We start from the raw sequence: 25,799 nt of genomic DNA on the forward strand, positions 1-25,799 counted from the left end.
TCCAATTTGCAGTACAGCGAATAGTTTGGTTTTGGATCTTCAAACAGGAGAGTTGCATATATTCAGTCTTCAAGAAAAGTAAGTAAAATGCAATAGATTAACCTACTATACCTCATTTTAGGTTCGAAGAGAGTTGGTGTGTGGGATTTGTTGGTTTGACTAAGTACATGTTTGAACTAGAGTGATTTCAGTTGTGTATCTTCAATAGAGAAAAGTAAGTGAATGACACATTCTTTTGTATCATTTGTTTTCATAATTTTTATCACTCGTTTTCAAGATAGTATCAATTTGCCCAAAAGGAATCAGAGTGGTATCTAAACCTGGTACAGGCAGGTGCGCCAAGGAACTGAAAACGTAATGAGTACTTTTCAACAAGACAATGCAAGTTGCTCTTCAAGTCATAAAATGTTGTAAATGTTCATGAGTAACCTATGAGAAAAATATTCATTTGATTTTTATTCCAGTTTTATTGTGCCACTTTCAAATAGTGATAATGAACGTTAATGTACATTTTGTTCCAGTTGAAACACTGGCTGATGCATTGTTGGACAAATATAAGGAAAACTATTTTGGTGAGCAAAGTTTGGATAACTTTAAGTAAGTGAAATTCATTGAAGAACCCATCATACCATTCATTTTAAATACTTCATTTGTGGGTTTATTTTTTTAAGTGAGAAACCTAACCTAACTTATTTCTTGATGTAATACACTTTTTATTTTTCAATGAAATGATATATTTATTATTTTTTAATTAGTGCTGATGAATTCACAGAGTTGTTATTTTAGTATATTTTTTAGTATACATTTGTTTGACAGTAGGAACATCCTAATTTGAATACATTTGTAATATGACAGTATTCAGGAATATTTTATTCAGTGAATAAATATTTTGAAATAGATTTTTTATTTTTGATATTGGTTGAAACGTCAAATATTTCAGTGTATATTGTTTTTAAAATATATTTGTTTATAAATATTATGTGTTTTATTACTTGTGTGAATCTTGTATCAAAATGCAATATATACATTCCTAATAGCGATTACTCGTCACATTCTTGGAATATTCCAAATATTCCTAGAATATTCATAAAATATATTTAAAGAATATTCTATGGTGTTTCCTTATTGTATATTCCTACAATAAACTAAGAATATCCTGAATATTTTATGAATATTCCTCGGCTTCTATTCCTGGAATATTCTTAATAGAATATACCTTAGATATTCTAAGAATATTATAAGATATTCCAAGAATATTCCCAAGGAATATTCCTAAAATATATCAAAGGTTCGCCAGGAGCACTTCCAGGGAATATTCTCCAGAAGATATATATATATATATATATCCATGGCATATTCATAGCATAATACAATATCCTTAAATGTATATTCATGAAATATACCTGGAATATCTATTGCTATGTGGGCATCTTGTTGCTAACCTCTTCGACAGTGAATTTTGTAAACAAATTATGCAGAGGTACATAGACAAATATACATTTAAATAGTTACTTCCACGATTGTTGATATATATTGTGTATTGATTTGTTTGTAGTCTGGAACCCTTATGCTTAAAATCTCTATATCCATTGATTGTTCAATTTATTTATATTCTATTCAAATGTGTCCAGTTCAAACTTATGTTTTCATCCACACTTAGTACCCAGTCAATACATTAGTTTATTTTTAATTCTTCATATCCGGTTCAAATATGTCCAGTTTAAACTTACATTCTTATGTATATCTAGTACTTATTCCAATAGATTGATTGGTTTTATTTATTTATTTTCTTTACAAATGTAGCTATTTTGAATGTATTTTTTAGTACTTAATTTAATGCATGAATCTCATTCAATGTCAGATTCAGTATTCTCATTCCTTACACACAGGCAGATCATTTTGCTTCGAAAGATGTATTTTATTTATCCACTGTTCATTTCTATATGTACATGTATATTTACTATAAACAATCTCAATATAGTTAGTAAATACATATTATTATTATATTATTCAATCTCAAAATCACTTCTTTTGCGGCACGCAACATCACTGCGTGTAATACGAATCGATCAGACTCATTTGATGTCATGAATTATGGAAGATATCACGAGTTTGTCCCATTTTTAAGTCTGGAGATCCATCTGATATTCGGAAATATCGTCCTATCTCAATCCTATCAAACTTTGCAAAACTTCTCGAAATTGTCAACTACAATCGCGTACATTCCTCAGTTCGTAATATCATATCTCCGCAACAACATGGATTTATGTCAAACAGATCCACCATAACAAATTTAATTGTATTGACCCAAAATATTAGTGATGTCTTAGATAATCGTGGTCAAGTTGATGTGTTATATATTGATTTTGCTGAAGCATTCGAACGACTTGATCATATGATCCTTCTACAAAAACTCCACTAATTTGGTTTCCATAATTCAGCAGTACTTTTCATTTATTCTTACTTCAACGCGAACAGTTTGTATCTTATAACGGCTATGATTCTTTTTACTTCAATCCATCGTCTGGACCACTTCTGTTCTTATTATTTATTAATGACCTCAGTAATTACGTCCATTTTAATAAGTTATTTTTTGCAGATGATTTGAAAATATATTTACCTGAAGGAACTGTTGAAGACTGTAATAAATTGCAACGAAGTTGCAAACTATATTACAATATTCACAAACTATATCTCAATGCATCCAAATGTAAAATAGTGTCTTATAGTAGTAAAATGTCAGTCATCGAGTACAATTATCGAGTAGATACCATTTCACTGTCACGAAGTAACTCAATTGAAGATCTTGGTGTATATTTTGATCAAAATTGGTCTTTTTCCAACCATATTAGATTGAAAGTGAGTGAAGCTTTGAGAGTTTATGGCTTCATAGTTCGCAATTGTAGATCTTTTTCAAACATATCTGCTCTATTGACTCTTTATGTAGCCTACGTAAGGTCAAAATTAGAATATGGCTCTATTCTATGGCCTCCATTCTACAATTGCTATAATACATTAATCAAAAAAGTTCAACGTCTTTTCCTGAAGTTTATTTACTTTAAATTTCATGGTATCTATCCTGATAGAGGTATTCCATATGAATCTCCTACCATAACATTCAATATTGAAAGTCTTGAACTACGCAGAAAACTTGCTGGAATAATTTTTCTGTATAAATTACTGCACAAAAATGTGGATGCTATAGAGGTGTTATCTTTTATAACTTTCTGTGTACCTCATTTCAGAACTAGAAGTACAAAAACTTTTTACAGCCGACTGGCCAGAACTAATTTGTATCTCAAGTCACCTATCTTTAGCATTTGCAATAATTTCAGTATAATTTCAAATTTGTGTGATATCAATTATGCTTCTTTAGAATATATTGTTGACACTGCATCTCAGTATTTCATGGAGAATTTTTAATTTTCTAGTATAGATTTTTTTTTCTATTTTATTGTATTATATCATAATATTCATTCATTTTCTCAAATTGTAACTTTATAATTATAAGGATTGATATAATTTTTTCAACATACTTAGTTAACCCTGTAAATGGTTTTTAACTGTTGGGTAATAAATGCTATTATTATTATTATTATGACGTTTCTATGATTTTTTCGGAAACAAACGAAATTGTATGCAGCACAAGATCAAAAAGCTTACAAAAAATGCAGCACGTATATATATGGTGTTGGTTGTCACACATGACCACCAGCCCCCGTCAAGTTAAAACAACCAGCACCAAAACACATTTCAGAACATAACCCTCTAAAATAACTCTGAATAAATATTCATTCATAAAAACGGATAGTGATATCATGGACCACATCTAAAATACATCAAATAATATATATCTACCAAAAATCACAGGATACTTATGAGACTCGACACAAATGCACAAAAATTTAATTTTGCCCTCCGAATGAAACCAATTTTCATATTTCCGTCACACAGTATGAGCGTGAACTGAAGTGAATGACGTTAGGATGGAGAAATTGCTCTCTCGATTTTGTTCGATATACTCTTTCGTTCGTTCTATTTTCCAATACGGCCGCTTTGACAACCAACACGTGAGACAACCATAACCGGTTTTCCCTATATGCTAACTTTCACTTCCTATATTACAATTCTTTCTGTGTCAGAATTTGAAAAAATTTGCTCCGCTCTTCATTTTCCAGTTTTCAGCATGATTCAAAGAGGTGTTGTTATCGTAGTAGTGATTATTTCCCTAATGAGGTTGCATGTACCATTTGTGTTCGTAATGAATACTCAATTTTGGTTGTAATTATTCAGTAATTTTAAATTAGTTGTTTGTGGTTGTAATTATTCAGTAAATTTAAATTAGTTGTTTGTGTGCTTTCCTCAAGAATTTTCTAACTACCACGCCCATTCAATTCCATTTTTAATCACTGCTTTCTGAATAATTTTTCAGACATACTGTAATTTTCGGGGCTTATTATTTCGAGTTTCCTGAATTCGCTTTCGACATAATTTTTGTTTTGTTGAAAACTCTTGTCATTTTTTGACGCATTCATTTATTTTTCTCATGACAACTTCAATGTCAAATGAAACATAAATTTATTTCCAAATAATCTGGATTCTCACAAGCTTCATTACGAATTGAAAACGAGAAAAAATCTATAGACAAAACCTGTACAAAAAATAAATTATGGATTATGGAGGAACAGTTATTCACATTTCTTTGTTTGTAGTCAGTCGTGACTGACTTCTTTTGCATTTTTATCACGTATAAATAACACAGCCCGTGTTCAAACGAATTAAATTTTGCGGTTTTCTGAAGTTTGCAGAGTGATTTATCATAAAAATATACCTACTTGAATTTAGCTCCGTGCATTTATCTCGGAAAAAAAACGTCACTACGGTAGATAAATTCCCAAATAAATAAATGAGGTAGATTACCCAGTCCAGAGATACATGAGGGATAATGTACTTTTGAATCGTTTCATTGAATATTTATTTGGTTTGGAATATTCTCAACTGGAATTCTATAATCCTGATGAAAAAAACATATTGCAATCACAGATATTGAAACTGTATATTAGTTAACCGGAGCCTTCAAAAGACACTTGTACCAATTTCATAGCTGTCGGAGTATTAGTTGGTGGGATAGAACATTTCGAGTGGAGCAACTTTGTTAGTTTGAAGAAAATGTAGAAAGCATTGTTTATTGACGGTAAAATAAGGTTGAAGCTAAGACTTCGCTTGATAAACATCATTTGGAGTTTGCACCAGAAAAATCGACCATTAAGAAGTTGTTTGCTAAGTATAAACGAGGTGAAATGAGTACCAAGGACTTCACCGACGTTACCGACAAAGACATCAAAAAGTTCACAAATTGATTTTGAATGACCGCAAAGTGAAGTTATCAAGATAGCTCATGCTGTTAAACTATCAAATGAATGTGTTTGATATATTTGGATATGCGAAAGCTATGTTCAAAGTGAGTGCCACGCGAGCGAACAATCGACCAAAAACAACAGCGAATTGATGATTCTGAGCAGTGTTTGAAGTTGTTCCATCATAAAAAACTCAAATTCACGCATCGATGTGTGACAATGGATGTGACAAGTGCTGTTTCATCAAAACAATTACACCGTATCACGAGTCAATGAAAACGATGACAAATATGCATGAATTGGGCTTCGAATTGCATCCGTATTCACCGTATTCTCCAGATCTGACCCCCAGTGACTTTTTTATATTTTCAGACTTCAAGGGAATGCCCACTGGAAAAAATGTAATGCCAATGAAGGTGTAATCGTGTCCAAAAATTTTATGACCACTATTATCGTTATATCACCCTTGAAGGCAGCTATATTGAATGACAAAATCAAATTTTGTTAGCCCACGAACTTTTGCTAAACTCAGTTCTCTAAATTTTGTTGATTCACTAAGGCATTAATGACACCTCAGAAAATAAATGAATAATCACTAACGTGGAATATTTTTTTTAATCTAGCTGGTTTTTGAGAAGGGTTCCTCTTCTGTTCATAGTTTATGTAAATGAAAAAATCTGAAAGTTTTATGCATTAGTGAAGTTGTGAGCCTCACTAGTAAGAGATTTGAGCCGGGGTTAAGCCCCCTCCACCACTATGGGGGCAAAGAATGAGCTGTTTATGAACTCAACAAAAACCATTCGTGCAGTTTCCATTACAACAAACAACAGCAAATATCAAATTTGTACATTTTCCAAAATTTAGATTTCCACATCTTGATCACTGGAGTTTTCCAAACTTATCAACTGACCACTCTAGTGAATCTAATGTATTGAAAAACTTGAGATTTTCATTTAAAAGTTCAGAAAACTGCGATACGTGTTCTGCTATATGATTGCATATTCGGGCATCAAAATATTGTGACGCAGTATCGCGACACGTGTCGCGATTTAGTAAGCTTTCAAGTGGAAATCTTGCATTGAAGTGTTTTCTTAAAGTAGCGGTCAGTTCTACTGTATTACTCTAGTGAATTTTTCTACCAATCTATACAAGAAGCAATTTTTTTAACTTCTATCAAATGAAAAAACGTGTGCTTTTTGGGACGCACGACAGAGGTGATAACTGAAACCAATCTCAGTTGAACTATTCAACAGTGTAATTGCCTAACTTAAAAAAAACTCAGGTTGAAGAGAGAAATGAAAATTTCTATCTTTTTTACCACTTTTATTTATAACTAGCGTTACTGCAGTTTCGTCCTATATGGACATTTTCAAACTTAAACAATAAATATTTCGGTATATACATATATAAACAATAAAGTTTATTGTTTAAGTTTGAAGATGTCCATATAGGACGAAAATGCAGTAACGTTAGTTACAAATAAAAGTGGCAAAAAACATAGAAATTTTCATTTCTCTTTTCATTATGAACTCCTACCACGTAGTAACGGCTACATCCATCAATTTATTGAAAACTCAGGTTATTACCTAAATTTTATGTATATTAATACGATAATGCGAGAAAAGGTTATTTATTATTAAACTCTTCTATTGATTATTTTGTGTATGTACATATATTATAGCTACCATAAGCCTAATAATGTACAAACAAAACTAGTATCATAATTTTTCAGCTAGGTTTTACATAATAAAAGAATATTACGTGCTTGCTGATTAGATTTTCATAATACTGTCAACAGTATATGTCATCGCACACTAAACACTGAGCGTCTGTCCGACGACGGAGGAGAAGCCTGCCTCCCGCTGACGTATGCGTGAGAGAAAAGGAATCCAGACAGACTGGCGCTGTAACGCGTTAGCTACCGAACGGGTTTCCCCTTCTATAAGGATTTAACACTTCAAAAACCATTTGTATCATCAATCAGTCAGTCAGCGTTTGTCCGACAAAGAGGAGGAGCCTGCCTTCTTCTGAAATATGCGAGAGAGAAAGGGAAGTCAGACATATTGGCGACGTTACGCGTTAGGTAACGAAGCGGTTTACCCTCCCACAAGAAGTTATCAATTCAAAAAGTCACAAATTAATTTGATGAAGTAGATTTATCCTATTCTATTCGGCCGGTCAATAGATGTTACACGAGTTACGTGGTCATAGTTCCCACGACACGGCCATTCACACGGAGATTCAGCTGAGTAAGAGATATTCCAGGAATCCCTTATCTCGACATGCAGTTAGCATCCAGTTAACATTATATTAATTATCATTCTGTTTGTAGCTCTCGTAAGAGACAGTCGTCTCTAGTTTGTAAAATAAATTCTTTTTAAAAAGTTATTTTCTCGTTCCAATCATTTAATTGGCGCAGTCGGTAGGATTTGTGCAGCGTGAAAACGAACTTTTTGCGTCGTGGAGTTTCAACCCCTTCAGCACAAATTCAACAAGAATCCTTCGAGGACCACCCAGAACGAGCGGACAAGGAGACGACAGAGCCCCAGGGAAGCTGCAAGGAATCAACGGAGAAGGAACTGGAACTTACAAGTAAGTGCCAAATATTTCCTTCTTGCCTTCACGAACCCTCTGTATAAGGACTTCGGCGAAGATATATAGTACCGTTCATTGCGAACAAATTGTTGTCTATTCGAGACGAGTAATTTTAAGAAACTATTTATTGAGAAAAACAATTATTTATTTATGAGTGAAATTGAAGATATTTTATCACGATTGAATAGTTTATCATTTCAAGAAAGTTCAGCAAATAATACTGAAAATTTTGATAATACTTTTCAACCCACAATGGTTCCACCAGTTCCGCCCCAACCAACTCAAATAAATTGGAACCTTTTCAAATCTAGAATAAACAATTTAAAAACTTTTGATGGTGATAGCAATACATTGAACAAATTTATCAGTAGATGCGATGCTATAGTTAACGCGTACAATGTGTTTAATGATGCTTCACTTAATGAACACGTTCTTGAATGTATTCAAGAAAAATTGACAGGTAAAGCCGAGTATATGGTTGGTAACAGAACCGAACTTAATACTTGGGACGCCTTAAAATCTGCTCTGAAACAATGTTTTTCGGATAGGAGAGATTTGGACTGTTTAGTTCAAGAATTAACTAGAAGTCGACCCCATAGAGGAGAAGACCTAATGAATTTCGGTAGTAGAATTCAATTAATCAAAAGTAATGTAGTTCAAAGAGTCAGTAACAACCCAGACTTAACTCCAGAAGAAAAACTTTACCAAACAACTCACTACGATAAAGTAGCCCTCAGTACTTTCATTGCTGGTTGTCCTGGTATTTTGAGAAATAATATGCATCTCAAAAAGCCAGCCTCACTGGAAGATGCCATAGCATACGTAAACGAGTTCGAAAATTTTGAAAAAATGTATGGTTCGTTAAACGATTATAAACCAAAGTTCAATACTTTCGGTAGACAATCCATCATGCCAAATGTCAACCAAAATGGCCCTAGATTCATACAACCTCAACAAAATTTTCAAAAGGAAAATTTCTCTAACCCAAATTATTTTTCCAAAAATGATCAACATTTTTTCAATCCACAATTTTCAACTAGACCTAATTGGCCTAGCCAACCAATTAATATCCAACCTAGACAATTACCACCGCAAAGATACCCTACAAACCGAGAAGTTTTCGGACCTCCTCAGAATGCTTTTAAACCAAAAAATATTCCACCTAATCAATTACCGAAACCGGAACCCATGTCCACTACATCAAGAAACCCAACAAAAATGTCTCAAAGACCTTTTCCTCAACAAAACAGCACTTTTAGGAACCCTAATACTTACCGAAACCCTCAAAAAATGTTTACCCCAAGTCAAAAACCGAATTTTATATCTGAGGAATTATTTTCTAACGAATACGATGAATTTCCCCAATATAATGACACTGATCAACAATTTTATGATAATCCCAACCTCAGTGAAGAAGCATACATTTCAGAAAATGCTGTTTATTTAGAAAACGAACCAAATTTTTAGAATGAATACTCAAGCGACATAGATTGTGATGAAACTGGAAATTTTCATTTAACAACCCAATTCGAAGATCATACTTAGCCGAAATCAATGCATTTTGTAACAATGCATTACCTTATGTCGAAGTTAGTCACAAAAATAAAATTATTAAACTACTAATCGATACTGGAAGTTCAAGATCGATTATTAAACCATCTATTATTGAAAAATTATTCCCAAACAAAATTTATCATTCAAATACTATTATCAAAACGGCTTTAGGAAGTCAGAAGGTAAGGTACCAAGCCTCGATACCTGCTTTTCCAGAGTTCAACACAAACTATGAAATTACTTTTATTTTATTTGATTTCCACGATTACTTTGACGGAGTTTTAGGATTATCAGACTTGATAAATATGCATCTGAATATAGACCTTGTGAATAAGAGACTGATAGGAAATCATGTTGAAATTCCTTTCAAGTTCAGACAGTCTACAGATACGAGTTTTTCTTTCTCTGTCAACCCACAAGAAAGAGTACTTAAATATCTGCCTGTCACAGTTTCTGAAGGTGAAATTCTTACCCTTGAGGGAACACTCAATGATCTTTTCATTCCGCAAATATTGACAACTTCAAAAAATGGTTACGCCCTTATGGAAGTACAAAACCCCACCGATAGAACAATATCAGTGAAATTGATACAACCACTTCCTGTAGAGAGCTTTCAATCCTCTACTTTCGAAATGTATTCTTACGAAACTTTCGAAAATACAGGGACGGACTCACCTAAACTGGCAACCGAAATTAATATTGCTGATTTGATACGTACAGACCACATGAACAAGGAAGAAACAAATGCTATCGAAACACTTTCAGTTCAAAATAATCCTGGAGACATAAACGAACTTATCGACATCTTTTTGAATAACGATAATATTCCAGTCTTAAACAACGACGTTCTCAATGAAGTCCTGGAACCGCAAGAACCGAAAAAACAAATTAATATATTATCTGATATTCAAATTGTCCCCCCAAAATTAAATGAAATCGAAAAAACATCGGATTCACAAACCGTTCACACTTCTCTCGAAGACCCTGTCTTTCAAATTCCCATTTCAGAAAGACCAGTTAATACATATAAAAATCAAATAATTGTAGCTATTGGTGACATAGAAAAACTTAAATGTAGAATAGAAAAGGTATTCGAGAATTTGCGATCTTATATTACCATACCCTCTAAAAATATGAGCGAGAATATTGTTAAACTTATTAAAGAATATATCGATCCAAAACAAACATTTGCCTTCCATTTTAAAAACCCAGCAGTCTCACAAATGTTCAATACAACAATCCAAAATTTACTCAAGAATTCTTCATTCAAAATTGTTCATTGTCCAACATTCTTAGAGGATGTAGAAACATCGAAAGAACAGAAAGAGAAACTTAAATGCTATCACGTTAAGAAAACATGCCATAGAGGTATAAATGAAATGAGGACATCCCTCAGTTCACGATTTTATTGGCCAAAAATGGCAGAAGACATACAAAATTATATTAATAATTGCGAAACATGTCAGAAAAATAAATACGATCGGAATCCTCCTGTAATTAAATTCAACCTAACACCTACAACTTCTAAGCCTTTTGAGCATGTTCACATAGATACATTCAAAATTTCAAACGAAACTTTTTCAACAATTATCGACACATTTTCACGATATGGTCAGGCATATCCATTAAAATCCTTAACCGGAGTTTTAGTAGTCGAAAATCTACTCAATTTTATTACCCATCACGGTTTACCACTCAAAATAACCGCTGATTCAGGCACCGAATTCAAAAATAAAGATCTAGAAAACTTTTGTAAAATTTATAACATTGAGTTGCATTACACAACTTCAAAAAACAGTAATTCTAATTCACCAGTTGAAATATTTCATTCAACACTGATTGAGCATTATCGATGCTTAAAGGAAGAAGGAAAATCGTTCACACCTGAACAGCTGATGAAAAGAGCTGTCCTTGGCTATAATAATTCAATACATAGTGTTACCAAATTTACACCTTTCGAAGTAATTAAAGGTCATATTAATAACACAGACCCATTTGATTTAAATGATCGTATAATTGTTTCCGATTACGTTCAAAAACACAAAGAAAATGTCAAAAAACTGTATCAATCTATTCAAAATTCCAACCAAATTACTAAAGAAAAAGTCATTGAAAACAGAAATACCCAACGAAATGAACCCCCAGAGTTTGCAAATCAACAAGTTGCGTATATTAGAACAAAGGCGCGAAATAAAGATCGACCGAAATTTAAGAAAACTGAAATTATTGAAGAGACCGATATAAAACTCAAAACAAATAAAGGCACCTACCACAAAACAATAGCCAGAAAACCAAAAATTTCAAAAAAACTTTTGTTACAGGGAGTAAAAGAACATGAAGATACACGTGTTGATAACGCTATACCTTCTACTTCACGTGCTCCGAGTCCAAAGTGACGATATTCAAATAACCCCTATAACCAACCCCATCCTTCCCATACAGCTGGGAAATGCAAGAATTATATACAGCAAACATACATTTTTATATTACATAGAACTTAGCTCTATAATAAAACAATTAAACAAACTAGACGACTACTTCCAAATAATCAAAAATAATTTTGATAAGGGAACAATTAATAACCCAATTTCCTATCATGGATTAGCATACAGCCTGCTAGTCAGAACCGAGTATCTTATTGAAATGACAAAAAAGAAATTAGAAAACCTCCAACCCCATATCCGTATTAAAAGAGGTATGATAAATGTTATTGGAAAAATCGAAAATTGGTTATTCGGTACTCTTGATGCTGATGATGGTAAACGATACGACGAAAGTATCGCTATATCAGAACGTAACCAAGAAAATATGATTAATGAGGTAAACATGCAAATCTCTCTCTCCAAAAAATTAATCAATCACTATAATAAAACTATCCAAATTTTGAATTCAAATCAAGAAAAATTAGAAAACAGTCTAAAAACATTTCAAGTTGCAGTTCAAAAAACCATTGGCGACCTGACGAATTACATTAGTTTTCAAGGAATTGTTTCACAAATAACCCTTGACTGCCAAAATATGATTACTTTTATCGATAATCTAGAAGATGCTATCACATTTGCAAAGTTAAATACCTTACACAATTCAATAATACCTAGTTCTGAACTGAAAGAAATAATAAATTATTTAAGCAACATCTATTCTGATTCAAAAATCCCGAAATTTGAAAGTATGTTGACATATTATCAATTTTTCGGTGCACAAGTAACTTTTTCGAATGACAGAATAATTTTCGCAATACACGTTCCTATTGTCGGAAACGAAGTTCTTACATTTTTCCACCTTTATCCTATCATCCAAAATCACAGTATTTTTATCCCAAAATACCCATATTTGGCACGAGCAAACCACAATATCCAGTTCGAAGACAGTCCATGCCCAGTATTAGAGAAAACGTATTATTGTCCAGAAGATTACTTTTCCGAAGACCAATGCACATCCCACCTGATCGAAGGCAAAGTCGCCGATAATTGTCAGCCTCTTCCAATCAATGTGGCAGAGTCGATTATCGAACAAATCACTCAAGAAGAAATCCTGGTAATTCCGATACAGAGCGAAAGAATATTTTCCAAATGTAAAACCGATCAATATTTGGAAATAAAAGCGCCCACCCTAGTCAAGATCCCGAAAAATTGCCAAATTGAAGTGAGAAACAAGATTTTCACCAACAACGTGAAAATAGGAACAGGCAAGCCACTGATCTTACCTAAAATCGAAATGAAAAATATCGAGAAGTCAACAATATATGAAACACAAAATTTCTCGAGACTAAATTTTGAAGAACTCTACGAAATCAACAATATAGTGGACCGATTGAAACCAATCCACAAATTTAACAACTCCGAAAATAACACTACCATTTTTGGCGTTTTTGCAGGAATTACTATCACAATAATTGTCCTGATATTGGCAGCTTTTAAGAAAAATTGGATTAAAACCCGTATACTGGGATGTTGTTGCTTCAAAACACCCCAAAAAGAAGAAAATACCAATGACGAAGATATGGTTCCAAGCCGCCAAAATAATTCCATTATTTTTTCGGCCTAAGGAGGGAGGAGTTACGTGGTCATAGTTCCCACGACACGGCCATTCACACGGAGATTCAGCTGAGTAAGAGATATTCCAGGAATCCCTTATCTCGACATGCAGTTAGCATCCAGTTAACATTATATTAATTATCATTCTGTTTGTAGCTCTCGTAAGAGACAGTCGTCTCTAGTTTGTAAAATAAATTCTTTTTAAAAAGTTATTTTCTCGTTCCAATCATTTAATTCACGTCATAGTCGTGATTGAACTAATGCTCCTCGGACAAAAAATGATTTATAAATGTGGAAGTGCTGTCACATTCATGAAACCACCACTATGCTATTTTATTCTTGGGGAAAAGTTCTCCCTTTTTGAGCATTATAGAATTTTAGACAAAAAAATGGGTATACCCCTGATCAAATCGAGACTGAAGTTTCGTTTTCATTGTTTTCAATGGATTTGTTTGAATTATCAATTTTTCTACTAGTCACATACAAGTAAGTCGCTTACTAAAGAAGCTATAGTGTAACATCAAGTATTGGCCAATTCCATCACTTATCGGAAAATCTAAATTGGATACCCTAAAAGTAATTCATCCGTTACGCTGCTGGTATGTCGAGATTTATCTGATCGGCTTCCTGTAATGGCCAAATAGTATTGGACAGGACGATATTGAACGCCAGCTTCTCCTTAATGGATTTTCAATATTGTTTATATAAAAAGACAACGAGCGATCTGTAGATATTAACGTGCCATCCCGGTCCGAACGTGCAAACGATATTAGGACGGTCGCCATTCCGGAGATTTAGCGAATGTAATGAATTTGTACAGGAAGACTTGGATTTAACGTTGGACATCAGCATTTAGACGGAAGTGAGCAATTTATAACTGAAACTGAACGAATGATTTGCAGTTGTTGGTTTTATGAGGGTATTTAGTTACATTTCTGCTTTACTGAATCGCGTTGAAAATATGAGCACTAGCCCTTTCAGATTGTTCATAGTATGTTACGATTTTGCTTGGATTGAAAGGAAACCTACACCAATAGCATGTTACGATCGCGGTTAACATTTCAGGTCTAAAGACAAAAAACAACCATGGATAAGAGAAAATATTGAAATTATGCAGATATTGAGGTATAAAGCATTAAATAAATATAAATAACAACACTTGCCCACTGGAAATATTATAAGCAACTCAGAAATTTTACTTCGTCAGTGATTAAAAGAGATCAAAAATTCTATTAACAATTCAAATTACGCGGTTGTAATTGAAAAAAATGAAATGTACTAAAAAACTGGATATAAAGAACAAATGGACTGATATCTTTAAAGAACGTCAACAAAATTAACAAGTGTTTTTTCTTTCGTGAATCTAAGAGATCCACTATCAGCTCTTTTATTGCGAATATGGAATGAGGGTAATAGATTGTTGATTTTTCTCTGTGAAGTGCTAATAAGATATTTAGTTCTGAGCAGCATATTCTCAGAAAATCCGTGATAAGATATTGGGTTGGTTATATTAACTTTGGAAATACTATTTTCGATTGATTCAAAATTTTTATTCAAATTTTGTATCTGATCGATAATGATTTTGATGTCCAAATAGTATAGAAAGGTATGTTTACTGTATATGAGTCTAGCGTTTTCTAGTTGTATTGGGAGAATGAGATTGTCTAGGTTGGTAACGTCTATGTCATCCTTACAATATGATAGTTGAACGACCAGGCAAAGGAGAAGAAACTTCATCCTCTTGATTTTCCTGTAACAATGTTTGTTCTTTAATATTTCTGGGTTTCATGATGTTTTCCGTATTGTGTGATTAATTTTACATCAGTTTCCTGATCGAGGGTAACCTTGTTGAATTTTGGTCAATTTTTGTTTCGAGGTTTAGTTTTTATATAAACTGTTTTTCGTCCAGTATATTGTGGGACGTTTGACCGTCTTTCATTTGCTCTACTTATTATTTTTTTTCTTTAGATGTTTGATTTGCTCTTTGGCTATTCTCGTACATATTTTTGCTAACTTCTTTGTGATTTTGTACATAGTTCGAAATAATAACGTTATCGTTCATATCGAAAGGGTTAGAGTCGTCAATGTTTCCTTTGATAACTTCAAATGGAGTGAATTTGGTTACACTATGTATAGAGTTATTATAACTCAATATACCGTATTTTACCAATTGTTCTGAGGTGAGGTTTTTGTTTTCTTCTCTTAAACAACGAAAATGTTCAATTGAGGTAGAATGAAAAACGTTCTATTGGGGAATTTGAGTTGCTATTCTTCGCTGTGGTGAAATGAAGTTGAATACGTTGAAGAGAACAGTAATTTTGTAAATCTTGATTTTTAAACTCCGTACTGCTGTCACTTGTCATTTTTAGAGGTAACCCATGATGAGTTACAAAATTCAAAAGACCTTCAACTATTGATATTCCTGTTGCAGACTTTAATGGGTATGCTTGGCTGTATCGGCAGAAAGCATCGATACTGGTCAAGTAAATATGATTAGATATTCTGAAAACGTCGAAGTGAATATGTTTGAATGGTTTGGATGCAGTGGGGGTCAAATTGAACTCAATGGCAGGGGGATCCCTGTCATATTTGTTTTTTAGACATGTTTCACAATTGTTGATATAATTCTCTATATCTATAGGCATATACGGCCAATAATATCGTGAACCTAATGACATATTTGCTTCGTTCATCCCACTGTGACCGAATTTGTATATGAGATAATACTCTAGATCTTGATTTTGTTCCTTCAAAGTTTCTAAGTCAGTCAAAATTTTGTACAGTGCAATAATTATTGCACTAATTCGAGTGAGAGATTTTTAAAGGTATTTTGGATAGTTACGGAAAATATTTCCTAAAGTTGTGGGTTTTTAAGGTACAGGGCGTAATGCTGTTTGGGGTTCAAATATTCTCTTGCAAAAGTTTTGATTTGATTTACGAGTTTGACTTTTGGAAAAGTGGCGTTTAGTCGTAAATCTTTGAATACTTTTTCTCGTCGAACTTTGGTTTTGTCTATGTCTCCAACTGTCATAACTAACTGATTTTCATATGTATTTAAAGATCGGTTTACTATTGGTATTGTCAATATATGGTTTTCGGCAGAAGTATGTACCGTTTCCATGTCCATCTCTGGTTCGGGGTTGACTTTGGTTGCCGGTTTTACTAATATGTCAAAAATAATATCAACTCCTAGTTTTTCAGCATTCGACGGCTGAGTATCCAATAGTAATTGATTCTCTGAGAAACCAGTGATATTCTCGTTGTCTAGTTTTGAAAGATTGTTCAAGTTTTCTAGTTCTTTTTCTATTACTTCGTCAATGTCTTCCAAATTAACATCAGTTGACATTGTTTCTAGGGCATTTATTTCGAAATTAGGTGGCTATCTAGAGGAGGGGTCTGCTGCTTGATTATTTTTCCATTTTTGTATTCAATGACATAATCAAACTCTTTCAATTTCAGGCACCATCTCACAAGTCTGAAGTTCCTTTGAGAAAAAAATTCCATTGTAGAGGTTTGTGATCTGTATGAATCACAAATTTCCTACCAAAGAGGTACGGTTGAAAATATTTACAGCTCCAAATTATCGCGAGCAGTTCTTTCTCTATAGTAGAGTAATTTATTTCAGCAGAGTTCAGTGTCCTAGATGTATAGCAAATGGGGTGACCATTTTGACCCAATGCATATTTAGTGGTATCGGTAGAGAGTTCGAAATCTTTTTCGAAGTCTGGGTAAGCTAGCACGGGTTCTGAAATTAGAATACACGTTATTCGTTTCAAAACATTCCTTGGTATGTTTGACTTTATTGTCCTTTCATAAATTTACGATAGTATCCAAGAAGGCCAAGAAATGATTTGATTTCTTTCTGGGTTCTCAATATGGGGAAATTTTTCATCTTTTCAGTTTTGATAGCATTCGGTTTTATTTCATCTTTTGTGACTATATGGCCTAGAAATTCTACTTCGTACTGGAAATTATGATATCGTCCATGCAAATTTTATGTTGAAGATCTTTCAGGAATTCATCCATGGCCCTTTGAAAGGTAGAGGGCGCATTTTCAACCCAAAGTGTATCCTCAAGTACTCAAAGTGCCCGTTATCCACGGTGAAAGCTGTCTTCTCGATTAGGCATTTACTCATCTCAATTTGGTGGAAACCGCAGGCAAGGTCTAGCATGGTAAAATATTGAACTCTTCCAAGTTTGTCTAGTATATCAGCGATATTCGGGATAGGATATCGGTCCTAAATAATTTTTTCGCCATTTCTGTTTACCCGATGCGTCCAATGCGGCAACTTGGCAAAGAGCAGTTTTCAGTGTTCAATTCTATCCTCTTTCATACCACTGCTTCCGCTTTTCCTACTAATTTTTCTTGGATGCATTCAAGTATATGTTTTTGAAAAGCAGCATCTCCATATATGGCATAATCATTTAACAGATTCTGACAACGAGTAATGAATTTATTAATAGTATTACTATCCCCTTCGTAGGGTTTGATGTTTTCCAAACGAGATTTGGAAAGGTTCTAGTCGACCCTTTGAGGTTCTACTGGTGGCATGTTTGGAATGTTTTGATGATTGTCTTCGACTGACAGATTATTTGATAGTTGCAAAATATTTTCAATATTGTTCATAAAGTTTAGACTTTGATCAATAGAATTCAGTATCTATCGATCGACAACGATTAACTTCCAAATTCAGTATATTTATTATCATAATTTGTTATTATCGCAAGTACATCTAATGCCAATATCTCCCAAAGTCCCCAAAAAGCGTGTTCAGGAAGTCGAAAAGTAATTTGGCACTCACGGTATCCCAGGGATACCATAGCCGACTGGTACGGGAGGCAATAGAGATCCACAAACACACGGAGAATTTCTACAGAAAAGAAGAACGGGTGAAGCTCAATCGAATATGGAATTTTAAGGAAATTTAGAATAACGAACAGGACAACAGGCAGCAAGATTGTTGATGTTCCAGGTTCAAGTGTAGGTACGAGTACAGGTACAAGTGCAGGCACAAGTGCAGGTACAAGTGCAGGTACAAGTACAGGTGCAAGTACAGGTACAAGTACAGGTACAAATATAGGTACAAATACAACTGATTACCTAAAACGAAGCCTGAAAGGTATTCATCGGACAGCAAGTCATGATGTTTAAACCTCTGAAGAAGCTAGCCAGTCGCGTCAGCGAAACGTCAGGAAGAAATTCCGAAAATCCACGGCTTTCAAACTCGAAAAGCAATGACACTGAAAACCTCAGCCATGAAAGTCTAAACCATTTTGTCAAATAATACATCATCATCATTATTATTAGCAAAGGAAAAGAGGCAACAGACAATGTACTTCAGTAGTCATCACAACAGAAATTAAGTATATGCTAAGTATTATTGTCTCCCACATATGTGAGAGTTTACATTCTCTGATAATTGCAGGTAGGCTCATTGTAGGTATTGGATAATGTCTCGGTTATATCTTCCATTTTCAGTCTCATATCAGCTTTTTTTTTAAATAACTAAAATAGCCTCTCTCACTTCATCGTTGTTTCGAACGCAACGATGAGAACAATAACTCAAGCAATAACTACGATCGTTACCAAATCGCCTTTGATAAAGTCTGATGCAGTAGTAGACGAAACGTCAGGCAGTAAAACTTGCAGACCACGGTCAAAGAACCAGAAAAATAATTTTCAGGCAGTTATCTCCGGCAGTCACAATTCAACTTCTTTGATCAATTCCATCAATTCCACCAGATTTGAATTCAATAAATAAACGAAAGCACAAAAACGACATGAAAGTACAAAAATAAGGGAAGTTTTCAAAGCCAAACAAAAGTTTAATCAGATCAATCGGACTCCAAATTCAATTTGTATTGAAACGGTAGTAAAGACCAAACTGAAAAACTCAACGTAAATGTTAGCAAACAGCTTTTCTGAAAAATAACTTGCTTCACTCAGATCAAACTAAGGTTCTTCATAATATGCGATTCCACCAAGATTTCGTTCTGCCTTTGAACTGATATTCGTTACCAATTCGGTTTTTTTTTTTGAGGACAGAACAGAAGGCAAATTTTTAATACGTCTAAGAGCGGTACCTGTGTCAAAGTAGCGATTCACATTGAATTTGTGAATTTGGAAAAACGTTTTTAATAAATTTATTCCACAAACACACAGTTCTCTAAATGGAAAAGTTCTCAGGCGGTGAAGTTCGAGGATTACTGAGTTTTAACCTCAAAACGATGAGCAGCCACCGTTCTTAGCGTATGTCTAATATGTACTGCTCTTGGTGGAATCAAATGTGCCAAGTCTCTTGAACATCTCCAGTAGAAGTATTTATAGAAGACAGACAAATCTCCAACCTTTCTTTGACGTTCCAGACTATCAAGGTCGCAAGTGATGTTCGTGTCCCCAGTCAGGCGGATGGTGTGGTATTGAATTGAACCTAGTTACTTTCACCCTAATTCGAAATCAACTCTAGATCCACATTAAGATATTCAAACTCCTGCTGCCGGTGAAGATTTGCATCTACAACCGGTTTCCTGGAATCCAAATGAAATGACGAGCCAAGTGTGCTGTCGTCAGCAATGCAAAATATTGAATTCTTGTTTTTTTTCAATATGTCGTTGATATACAATACAAAGAGGGTTGGAGACAATATGAATCTCTGGGGAACACCAGCGTTGATGGTGAAAGTATTCGAGAGATATCCATCGACGGCCATTTGTAGGAAAAATTATTTCAGGAAGCTGGAGAACCATACGCAATAATGATCCGATAAGCAATAGCATATTTTGTTCTTATTCGCTTTTTTGTTCTCTCTTTCTCATTCAGACAATAATTTTCACGAATATCACACGACATGAAAATTTTCTCAGATAAACCATGATGAATAAATACTCTCATGGTATTGCTAAGTAACAAAGTTTCCAAAAACCTGAAAATTTATTTATGGAATATTGAGGTTTTGAGGTGTTACTTCCGACAATTTCAATCCTGGTTTATCCTGTGTCATCTAACGAATTAGTTATCATCATCATTATTATTCATTCAGGACCTATGAAGACACTGTCAGTATTTGGTTATTGACCATAGATAGTTCTTTCTATTATCGTTGCGGCTTCTCATAAAGCACAAGTTGTTAAATCATTCAAATTGAGTATCTAGTGATATTTAATATTTACAAGCTTCTAATGGAGTATCTCGAGTAGATGCTGAAGTATTAATACATCAATTAGTAGTGTTTAGTGACTAGTTCTAGAAGTTAAAATTAGATTCGTTGAATTCCTTTGATGTTTTTCGAAGTGTAGTGGAATCGAATGAGATATTCAATACTTGTTCAAGTTGAAGGATGTTATAACTGTGGCAAATTACGTTTTTGTTTAGGAGTATGCTACATGGACCATCGCTATTACTACTCTCACCCAAAAAGAACTGGAGCACTATAGAATGCGATAGTCAGTTTCTTGGATTAGTCGATGTTTTAGTATTCTGAAAGCAGACCACGTCTTTTTACTTAACTTCATGTGGCCACAGAATTAAAGTGATCTCTGAGGCATTCATGTGAATTTTCAACTTGATTTTTCCTAATTACCACGTTCAGTGTCAGAAACAACGCCGGTTTAATAGACTGACATGAAGCAAGCATGAATGAAAACGCTTTCATTCCGGCTTCTCTGCGGTTTCTTGTTACCGACCCTGTAGAGGAGATATTCAACAACACTTCCTTTTGAGTCTTTTATTGAATAATTTACAAAACTACAACACGTACAACAATTTCGCTTATACCCTTTTTTTGGGTATTCTCTGTGCCTACGGTTTCTCAGTATTTTGTTGAGAGCAAATGGGACGTCAGTTAACACCTAAAAAATTAGAAGTTGAAATTGTTTCAGTTGAGGAAAGGGCGCCAATTAGTTTGAGCTCTCACGTGAAAATTTAGACAATATGTATAATAAATTAACTAATGAATCAATTATAATAAGAAATAGATGGGGTATCAAGGAAAGAAAGAATATTGTTGAGACTTATAATATATTCAAATAAACATTTTACATATATATATATATATATATATATATATATATATATATATATATATATATATATATATATATATATATATATATATATATATATATATGCAGTCAAATTGCTGGAAAATAATTTCATGAAAATCAAAAGATAATTGATTAAATACCATTCTGATCATTCCCATATTGATTTCAATTTAAGAGCCACCGGTAGACAGCTGTTTCAGCTCAGCCTATTGGGCATCGTCAGTATCGGGCAGGCGGTCCTCGATTGAAGACAACATGTGGAAAACCAAGAAAAGTACTTAATAGAAATAACTGCGTAAACGCAAGCGAGACATAAGTGGAACCACCTATTGGTGTCACACCCAAGTCAACTTGCCAAGTTTTTATGTCAGTGTTGGTGGTTTGACCAATCAACCGACAACTGCAGTGGCAGAAATTTGGGAAGCTAACCTGGAATGTCATCGAAAAACGAATCCACATGTTTCTAGAAATGATATGAAATCGAGAATAGTTGATGACGATGCCCAATAGGCTGAAACAGCTGTCTACCGGTCGCTCTCAAATTGATATCAGTATGGGAATGATCAGAATGGTACTTATATATTTATCTTTTGATTTTCATGGAATTATTTTCCAGCAGCTTGACTGCATTAACTTTTCTCGATTTCATATTATTTCTAGAAACATGTGGATTCGTTTTTCGATGACATTCCAGGTTAGCTTCCCAAATTTTTGCCAATGCAGTTGTCGGTTGATTGGTCAAACCACCAACACTGACATAAAAACTTGGCAAGTTGACTTGGGTGTCACACCAATAGGTGGTTCCAATTATGTCTGGCTTGCGTTTACGCAGTTATTTCTATTGAGTACTTTTCTTGGTTTTTTACATTTTGTCTTCAATCGAGGACCGCCTGCCCGGTACTGACGATGCCCAATAGGCTGAAACAGCTGTCTACCGATGGCTTTTAAATTGAAATCAATATGGGAATGATCAGAGTGTATATATATATATATATATATATACACTCATATATATATATATATATATATATATATATATATATATATATATATATATATATATATATATATATATATATATATGTCAATATTGAATTTTACAAAAAGGATTTGAGGCTTTATATCTTCTATTAATTATCTGCGAGCGCTTTCGACAGTTGGTAGTACTGTCATCTTCTAGGCACTCCTCAAACTGAACTTGTCATCCTGTCGTCTACCTCTTTATACGGTCAGAGCGTCTCAACTCAGGTATTTCAGGTACTTTAGGTAAATTTGCCTGTATTTGTACTGCATCTGCATTTGTACTCTTCTTTGTGTTAGATCTTCTCTAGGAAAAATGTTATGCCAAAAGATGTCACTGAAACTGTATTTTTGGCATATTTTCAAGAACTGGTAAGGAATTTTCTATGTTTTTCGGTAGATTTGGTAGTAATTGTGTTTATTCGTTTCAGTCAGAAACGTATAGTCCGAATTCTTTATGGACTAAATGGTCAATGCTAAAATCGATGGTGACTATACATGAGAAACGAGATATCACCAAGTTCAATGAACTACAGGCTTTTTTGAAATGGAAGAGTAAGAGTTATAAGCCGAAAAAGTCTGCTGTTTTATCTCCTAAAGATGTTATCAGATTCCTAAAGGACGCTCCTAATGATATTCATTTATTGCATAAGGTAATTTTTTTCTTATTTTCCTTTTTGTGTGTATTTATTTCCTTTTTTTTGTTATAGGTTGTTTTGATTATGGGTTATTTTGGAGGATGCAGAAGTCAGAAACTTTTGTATATGAAGATATCGGATATAGAGGACCGGGATTCCGTTATGGTAGTGAACGTACCGGAAAATAAAACTGGTGTATCGAAGAAATTTACAGTTGTGGATGAAAATGAGTTCTCCGCTTTGCCTTTATTAAGACTTTATATGTCTTTGCGTCCTAAAGGTATTGAACGATTTTTTTGAACTTCCGACAAAATAAATGTACATCTCAGCCAATTGGAAAAAACATGTTTGGGAAAATCCTCAGCAAAATCGCAATGTATTTAGGATTGCCAAACTCATCTTCCTATACGGGACATTGCCTTCGTCGCACTTCTGCTACTGCTCTAGCCAATGCAGGAGCAACTATGACTAACTTAAAAAGACACGGAGGTTGGAAAAGTTCCACGGTGGCGGAGGGGTATTTGGAGGATAGCATCGAATTGAGAAATAAAACAGCGCGTATGTTGTCTACTTTGTCATCAGAAGAGGCAGGTACCTCGACTGTAGTGAACAGAAGCTCCAGCCATACAAAAGAAGAAATTGTTTCCAGTGGCGGAAGTAATTTTCAGGGAACATTTCAAAATTGTACATTTATTATTTGTAATGACGTGAATAAATAAAATATGGTTCAGTTTTCATTTCTATTTATTTTTACTTGTGAAAGGTAGAGGGAATTATGAAATCTATAATGTCCCAAGGGAGTTATGACCCTCTTTATTTATAGCGTAACTATGACGATATAAGCTTATGATATCCCGGTCAGAAATAAATATATATTATTTCTGACCGGGATATTATAAGCTTATATCGTCATAGTTGCGCTATCAATAAAGAGGGTCATAACTCCCTTGGGACATTATAGATTTTATAATTCCCTCTACCTTTCACAAGTAAAAATAAATAGAAATGAAAACTGAACAATATTTTATTTATTCAAGTCATTACAAATAATAAATGTACAATTTTGAAATGTTCCCTGAAAATTACTTCCGCCACTGGAAACAATTTCTTCTTTTGTATGGCTGGAGCTTCTGTTCACTACAGTCGAGGTACCTGCCTCTTCTGATGACAAAGTAGACAACATACCTTACCAGTTCTTGAAAATATGCCAGAAATACAGTTTCAGTGACATCTTTTGGCATAACATTTTTCCGTGTCAGCCAGTCCAGATATATCTTGTATTCTTTTTGGTATACGGCTTCACTTTTCGATGGAATTAATGATTCTCTTGCTTGTTCAGCTTTTTTTAAAATATCCTCCATTATATTTGGTGTAGAAAACACGTTTTCACCGCAAACACAGCTTGATAACAAAGTTCTGTTTATAAACAAGTAACATAGCAACAACCTAGCAACAAGAAAACTCTACTATAATCAACGGTACCTGATTCAAATATACCGGGAAGGTAATGAATTGGTACATTTTTCCGTTTCAAAAATGAACAAAATTTTATTGAAATCGGTCAGAAATAAAATTATCTATGTACCACGGGAATTAATGAGCCTTAATAACCTCAGGCAATTGCTGTCCCTCGGGCCAGAGGCCCTCGGGACGCAAACTTTGCCATCGGTAATTAAGGCCCTCCTAATTCCCTTGATACATAAATAACTATTTCAATGATAAATTATAAATGATCTTTTAATTTTTCAAAGAAATGAAAAACGAATGTCACACCTTGACAAAATTATCTGCAAACCTGATAGTTGAAAAATTGAGGGTTCCATCCATAAACCATGCCCTAGACATTGATATGGGTACTTCAACTTGTTGGTCCCAATAACTCTGATTACATAGATAATTTTTAATGGATCAATTCTCTATCCCAATATTTTCCACGAAGAATGTTGTATGAAATAGGAACACTAAAAAAGGGAAAAGAAAAGAGACCTGGAAGTGAAACGAGGATCCATAACAGATTGACTTAAGTGAAACAAGGAAAGCTTACTTTGGATTTTGTGTGGCCTCAAAGTGAAATTTAATGTTCAACTTTCAAAATTAATCTGTTGAGATACTTTGCATTTAACGAAAATCTAATTTTCAAGGTTGGGGTATGGGTGACTGAATTATTTTATTATTTGTCAAATAATTCGAAGAGAGAGACTTTTGTTATGTAAAAAGTGGAAATGTGTCGCATAGTGAATATTTCTATTTTCTATTGTTGATTTAGCCAAATGTAAATTTTTTAGACATCAAAACATTTCAATAGTCTCTTTATAATGGAGTTATTCTAAATACGATGTACACTTGGTGTCATACAGGCTGTCCTAATTATTTGATCTTCTTTTAATTATATCTTTAAGTAATCAACTGTGACAAATTGAATTGTTACACGCTAAATAATAGCTTCCTCAGGCGTGTCCAATAAAAATCTCACAATATCACAATGTTTCTCAATTGCGTTATGAATTTTCATTAAGTGTCGTCTAATTCCATCATGTATATAGAGTGGGTATTTG

At 33.8% G+C, this 25,799-nt stretch overlaps 2 protein-coding genes across 6 annotated transcripts in view; one reads left to right on the forward strand and one right to left on the reverse strand.

The window, feature by feature from the left end:
* Positions 1–25,799, reverse strand: part of LOC111503077 (trissin receptor) — a 307,365-nt gene that overhangs the window by 139,729 nt on the left and 141,837 nt on the right. The gene's annotated exons all lie outside the window — the stretch shown is intronic.
* On the forward strand, positions 22,923–24,063 carry LOC141486400 (uncharacterized). The gene is made up of 3 exons (XM_074184281.1): positions 22,923–22,978; positions 23,038–23,259; positions 23,317–24,063. Exons 1-3 carry the CDS (start codon positions 22,928–22,930, stop codon positions 23,542–23,544), a joined length of 501 nt encoding a protein of 166 aa, XP_074040382.1. The 5' UTR covers positions 22,923–22,927; the 3' UTR covers positions 23,545–24,063.

This window comes from Leptinotarsa decemlineata, unplaced genomic scaffold (assembly GCF_025532065.1).
Source record: "Leptinotarsa decemlineata unplaced genomic scaffold, Ldec_3_MD MMD2_tig00026354_RagTag_RagTag, whole genome shotgun sequence".
NCBI lineage: Eukaryota > Metazoa > Arthropoda > Insecta > Coleoptera > Chrysomelidae > Leptinotarsa > Leptinotarsa decemlineata.

Bases quoted from the DNA above. Each gene is read 5' to 3' on its own strand.
- LOC141486400 (XM_074184281.1), top strand. From the start codon at position 22,928: ATGCCAAAAGATGTCACTGAAACTGTATTTTTGGCATATTTTCAAGAA. The intron at 22,979-23,037 runs GTAAGGAATTTT...TATTCGTTTCAG, and splicing joins TGGCATATTTTCAAGAACTG to TCAGAAACGTATAGTCCGAA. The intron at 23,260-23,316 runs GTAATTTTTTTC...TTTTTGTTATAG, and splicing joins ATATTCATTTATTGCATAAG to GTTGTTTTGATTATGGGTTA.